Raw genomic sequence first — 6,333 nt, 5'->3', positions numbered from 1 at the left:
TATATGTACGTACGGATTTTTGTTCGTAACAAATGGCCATTCTCCGCCCATGCAATGAGTACATGCATCATCTTTTCTCGAACATCTACAGACTTTTTATCGTCATAAAGCATACATTTGTAAAAGGTCAACATTTAAAAGTCGATAGAGCACTAGAAATCGTCATATAACACTTTTCTAATACATGGTCAACATTTTTCTATACACATTTATTACTTCAAATGCTTGAATAATATTTTTCAAATATAAGATTAATTTTTTTAAATACATGGTCTACATTTTATTCTATACATATTTAACATTTTTCAAATCATGATCAAATTTTTTAAATATTACGTAAATTATATTTTTGTAATATATATGTTTAGAATATTTTAAAAAATTAAATGAAAGTAAAAAAGAAATAGAAATTAAAAAAAACCCTAAAAAACAAAAACAAAAACGAGGCATTGGCCTCCTACACACTAGCCGGAAGCTCGCGTCAGGCAAGATATAAATGTGCCCCGAAACGGCCCAATAGGCTAAATTCTACAAGGGCCGGTAGGCTAAATGGGCCGTCTTGTCAGGCGTATAGTGCCTGGCCCACGGAAGGTGGGAGCAACTAGTTAACCAACGCTCCTTCGGGAGCCTCCCAACTATCACTTGCGGGTGGCCTGGGAGCGCGTCACTTGACACGCTCTCAGCTGCCGCTACGTGTCGCGCTCTGGACGCTTCCTCCGAATTTATTTATTTTTCATGCGTTTTTGGCCTTTTAAATGGTTTTTTCGGGTGTTTTTCGGTTTTTTGGTTTTCTACCGGCCTTCCTTAGCTATTGGATGACAAAAGAAGTTTTTGAAAAAGATGCGTGAAAATACGTGTTTGTTATTGATTCCACGAGAGTCACGATTTTGTTTTGCGAGAAGCACGGCCGTGCCTCTCAGAAACGAAAAAAAACATGTTTTTCTGTTGTTTTTTTTTGGCGAGAGGCACGGTTTTGCTCCCGCGAGAGGCACAGTTGTATTTTCGTGAGAGGCATGGTCGTGCCTCTTAGAAAAATAAATAAATATTTTCTATTTTTTTCTTTCTGCAAGAGGCACGGCCGTTGCAAGAACTACTTCTCAATTAATGACTTCGACGAAAGGTAGCACGCGTGCCAGCCCGTGTACCTAGCGTGCCGTGCCGGTCCAGCCCATTTAGCCAGGTTTTCCAATGGAAAGAAAGAAGCGGGCCAATCCCTACAAAGAAGGCACCGACCCATTGCAAAGCGTCAATCTCCCCCTCCTCTCAGCCCCAACCATACCCCGGCGCCGCCGCTACCTGCTGCTACGCTGAAGGATCAAGAACTCATCGCCATTGCCGCCGGTCTTCGTGTAAGTTTCCTCCCCCAACATCCAACCAGATCGGAAATTTCTTGGAAGCACTCCTCGTAATGCGTTGATCCCAACTCTTGACTTTGTTTTTTCTGCGGCCATGCCCGTGCAGGCTGCCCGTTCGACGGAATGCCCCCGAAGGCATCCAAGCGGTGGGTGCCGGTTAACCGGCCGGCCTTGGCGTCTCCTGCTGCGGGTAACCCGTCCAACGGAGTGCCCCCGAAGATATCCAAGCGGTGGGTGCCGGTTAACCGGCCGGCCATGACGTCTCCTGCTGCAGGCAACCCGTCCGACGGAATGCCGCCGAAGGTGGTGCTGGTGAACCGGCCCATGGGGACGGGGACGGGGACGTCTCACGGGGCAGGCAAACCGTCGAGCGAAATCCCCTGGAAGGCATCCAAGCGATGGGTGCCGGTTAACCGGTCGGCCGTGCCGTCTCCTGCTGCAGGCAAGCTGTCCGATGGAATGCTTCCAAAGGTAGTGCCAGTGAACCGACCCATGGGGACGGGGAAGCCTCGCGGGGCAGGCAAACCATCGAACCAAATCCCCCGGAAGGTATCCAAGCAATGGGTACCGGTTAACCGACCGCCAACTGTGGGGACACCTCGCTTGGCAGGCGACCCCGCCGACAGGCTCAGCGACCTCCCGGACGCGCTGCTGCACCACATCATGTCGTTCCTGAAGGCGTGGGAGATGGTCCGCACGTGCAGGCTCTCGCGGAGGTGGCGCAACCTCTGGGCCTCTGCGCCTTGCATCGACGTCCGCGTGGGACTCCATGATAACCCACCTGAGGAGTTCGCCAAGTTTGTTAACCGGTTGCTGCGCAGCCGGGACGCGCTCACGCCAGTGGACACGCTCCGTGTGCGCTCGGTTGGTGAGGATGATTTCTATGAGACTTATAACGATGGCAATGTCAAGAGCTGGATCCGTACTGCTATCAAGAGAAAAGCTCGTGCCATTCAGCTTAATGGGCATCTCCACAAGTACATTACGCTGGATCGCATAGACTTCGCCTCTTGCCATCTCAAAATCTTGAAACTGTCATATGTCGAGCTAGATGATAAAGTTGTGAAGCAGCTCTCTTCTCGGTGCCCTTTGGAAGAACTAGAGCTCAAGAGCTGTGTGGTAGGTGCCCATGAGATTTTGTCCTTCTCTCTGAAGAGTTTGACCATGGTCAAGTGCAAGCTTACTATGAACCTCTCGGTGGATGCCCCAAACCTCATGTTCTTTCGTTGCATCAAACCTGAGAAGTGGGTTCCTGTATTCAAGAACTCTGTGTCTCTTATCAGAGGCAGTATCATGCTTGATGACTCTTTATTAAGTCGTGAGTTTCAAAAGTACCATGAGGATGAGGATGAATTCCCTCAGACTAGCGATGAAGATGACGACACTGATAATGGAAATGGCCAGTGCAATGGTAAAAGTCCTGCTGCTGCTGAGGGCTTTCTGGATAGTATCTTGTATGGCAGCTTTTCTGATTATTGTGATGGCTATTCTGATGATTTTTATGATGGCTATTCCGATGACATCAAAGATGATTATGATTATGGAAGTGATATCAACAGCGACGATGATACATACGAATATAGTGAAATTGCAAATGGCACTGAGGATAAATATTTTGCAAATGTCTCTGAATTCAGTAAGGGTGGTAAAAATTCTGGCTACAGTGGAAACTATGGGTTTAACGACTATAAAACTTTAGGTGGCCAAAATATTCTTTGCAGCCTTTTAAATGCCAGAAGCATAGAGCTGCTAGGTCATTCAGGAGAGGTACAATTATTAACTTCTTCACTGATGCATTTCAATTCAGTCTACACCTTATACTTTAACTACTGTGTAGGAAGTAATAGTGTGCATGGTCCTTATATCAGTATATCACAATACTTGCATGCAAAACAAATTTGTCAGTTTTCTGCCGTGCACTTTTTCTAATTAAGTCCAGTTAAAAATCGGGAAATTGATGCAGTTTACTGATGTTGAATTGTTGTTGAATGAATGTGCTGCTGTAGCCTGTAGGTGCTTTGCTGTCATACAGAGGCACTTTTCTTTCTTTTACTTCCAGATTAGATATGCTGTATGTACAACGTTTTTCAAATCTTTCACTAGGCCTACCAGCTTTGTTATTTATGGATAAGAGCGATCTGTCTTAGAAAATAATTGTTAATCATGCAGCACTTGGTATACATTCATGTTCTTTAATCTGTTCATTGAACTAATGATCTTTTCTGTGCTGTAAATCATACTGGCTAGACCTAATATAGATAGGGAGTCATATTGCATTTTACCTCATTGGATGCCAGTCCTTTTTACTTGTTCTAGCAAAATGGAGAACAGTTAACTTACACAGAAACACAGGTTAAAACAAGTTATATAATCCTGCCAACCTTCATTTTTTTACTAATCACCCATTGGCAGTGTTTTAAAAAGCAAATTTGCCTTGCTGGCGGGTTATGTGTCATCCAGATTAGTGTTAAGTCAGCAAACACGAGTTGAACACATTAGAAAGGAGACAAGGGACAGGTGGATAAGGAATATTGAGAGAACAATTTCTTTCACTTCTTAATCAACTTGTTGCCTCACTTTGGGAAGTGGCAAGTGGCTCACTGACATGACCCATTTACTTGGTCTCTCAGCGAAGCATGTCGGATGCCATGTAATCAAAACCAAAGTTGAGGGGGTTAAACAAACTGTTTTATAGTAAGTCTAATCTGGACTTCTGTACATTGGACTTTTCCATATAAAATGCAATCATTTTTATTCCTAGCCTGCGATTGATTTGATGACTTTAAAGGTTTCATAAATTGAACTTTACTTAACAGATCATATCAATGGCAAACTGGCAGTGCTAGTGGTATGAGCTTTTCTACTTCTCGATACTGCTGCTTACACGTGACATCTTGTTTGTGTTTCATGATTGGCTTGACAGAAAACTAGTTTATCTTGAGGATCAGGAGAATGTTTGTAATGTTTCTAGTATCCGACATGGTAGGTGAATCAAAAGATTGTTAAAACTTCAAAACGCCTAGTGTCATATTTGATGCTTGCAGTAATTCTTTTGAGAAGTGATTTGGTGATTCTTGTATTACCATATAATTTTGTTTCAGCACATTGCATAATCATAGTGTCAGTTTCATGCCTATTTCCACCATAGTTTTTAAGGCGGTAAGGCGACCTAAGGCGCTGGGGGGGCGCCTTATCGCCTAGGCGACGCCTAAGCGCCTAAGGCGGGCATATTTGTAAGGCGCTGGGGGGGCGCCTTATCGCCTAAGCGTCGCCTAAGCGTCCAAGGCGGGACGCCTTAAAAACAATGATTTCCACGCACTATTACATTGCTATGTTCACATACACAATTGCATCACCATCATTGTCCACTTGTTTTTGTATATGAAACAACTCACTTTCACAAAAATATGAAGGTGGTTCTGAGGAGGGAATCAGTAAGTTGTCCAACTTTTAACAACCTGAAGACTTTGTCCCTTGGTGAATGGTGTATCAGTAGGGGTGCTAATTTTGACATACTAGTTCGCTTACTTCAGCATACACCTTACTTGGGGAATCTCTTTCTCCAACTTGAAATGGTACGTACATGTATTTTCCCAAAATTTGCATTTTGAATATTTGATACATTGCTTCATGATTTTAGCTGACAGTTCATCAAGCTAATATTCTTTGCTCTTCTAAAAGAACTTTGACATCCAAAATGCACTGGGAAGATTTAAACCGAACGGAGGATCATTTGCTTGCAAACACCTTAGAATGGTGAAGATCAAATGCACCAAGGATGATCCTAGAGTCCATATGCTGGCACAGTTGTTTAAGGCTAATGACATACCGCTTGAGAAGATTTGGGTACGCCGGAGTGGGAGCTTCAGTGAGTACCTTGGCCCTTGAGTTTATATACCTAGTTCTTATGTATCTACATTTTTAAGAAGCATCGTTTAAGAAACAAGACACATTCTACCTTGTGCAGGAAAAGTGAATTATAGTTTAAGTGCAGTTATTAAATTATATTTCAACCATACAACTTTATTTAGCAAGATGTTCATTTTTTTTTTACTTGAACCCTTCTTCTGTGCATGTACATCTATAGATTTACTGTCTCTCTGATCTTTCTGCCAGGTCTTCGTATGCTAAAGCTAAACAGGGAAATTAACATTGCCGAAATGCGTGCCTGTCGGTAGAAAACCTGGACCTTGTACGGTATGAGTTATTGCTAACTGTGTCCTTTTCACCTTGTACTCAGTTCAGCTATATTCGATAATTGCAACTTTGTTTTTGTAGGTACAAGCAAGGCACTTGGGCTGGGCCGCTGGAGTCTGGGAGGCAAGATAGCATGCTTTTTGCTCACCACGTCGACAGTTCCTGTAGGCATATGGCAGAGCCTTGCCTCGGTCAAATGTCATCCTGAGAACCTAGCAATTATGACTACCTGATGTTCATTTTTATCATGTAGTAGTTTTTTTTCTCTGCTCTTCTATTGCGAATTTGCAATCATGGGTGACTTTTGGTGTTCTCTAGTTTTGTTCTGGAATGACAATGACATGGCATCCAGGACGAGTTTGGATGGTGTTTTAACAAATCTGGTGTTATACTTTTGGAACCGCTACAAATCAGACTACTGCTTCTTTAGCTTCCCATTGGGCTAGTTTTTCACTCTATGTGGATTCATCTGGAAAGTGCAGTGGGCCAGATAAATCGGATATTCAATTCGGTGCCTGGGCTCATCTGCACCCGGTGAACAGTATTATTTTTAAAAAATAAAACAAATTCAAAAATTTCTGAATATTTTTTAGGCGGAAGATGTTCCAATGTGATGTTTGTACCAATTTTCAGCTTATTCGGACATCCGAGGAGCTCATGGCAAAAAAGATAATATTGGTCAAAACAGTATGTGAACAGTAAACTTTCTTCTGGCTCCCAAATTTGTCATTTTTGCTGAGAGCAACTTAAATGTCCAGACTCCATGAAATTTGGCACGGAT

At 43.2% G+C, this 6,333-nt stretch overlaps 1 protein-coding gene across 1 annotated transcript; it reads left to right on the top strand.

Annotated features, from left to right (window-relative positions):
* Window positions 1-1,162: 1,162 nt before the first annotated feature.
* On the top strand, window positions 1,163-6,005 carry LOC119287842. The gene is made up of 6 exons (XM_037567475.1): window positions 1,163-1,349; window positions 1,462-3,122; window positions 4,769-4,930; window positions 5,037-5,223; window positions 5,472-5,552; window positions 5,634-6,005. Exons 2-5 carry the CDS (start codon window positions 1,479-1,481, stop codon window positions 5,531-5,533), a joined length of 2,055 nt encoding a protein of 684 aa, XP_037423372.1. The 5' UTR covers window positions 1,163-1,349; window positions 1,462-1,478; the 3' UTR covers window positions 5,534-5,552; window positions 5,634-6,005.
* The last annotated feature ends 328 nt before the right edge of the window (window positions 6,006-6,333 follow it).

Source organism: Triticum dicoccoides, chromosome 4A (assembly GCF_002162155.2).
Source record: "Triticum dicoccoides isolate Atlit2015 ecotype Zavitan chromosome 4A, WEW_v2.0, whole genome shotgun sequence".
NCBI classification, from domain to species: Eukaryota; Viridiplantae; Streptophyta; class Magnoliopsida; order Poales; family Poaceae; genus Triticum; species Triticum dicoccoides.
This window is presented reverse-complemented; position numbering and strand designations above follow the sequence as displayed.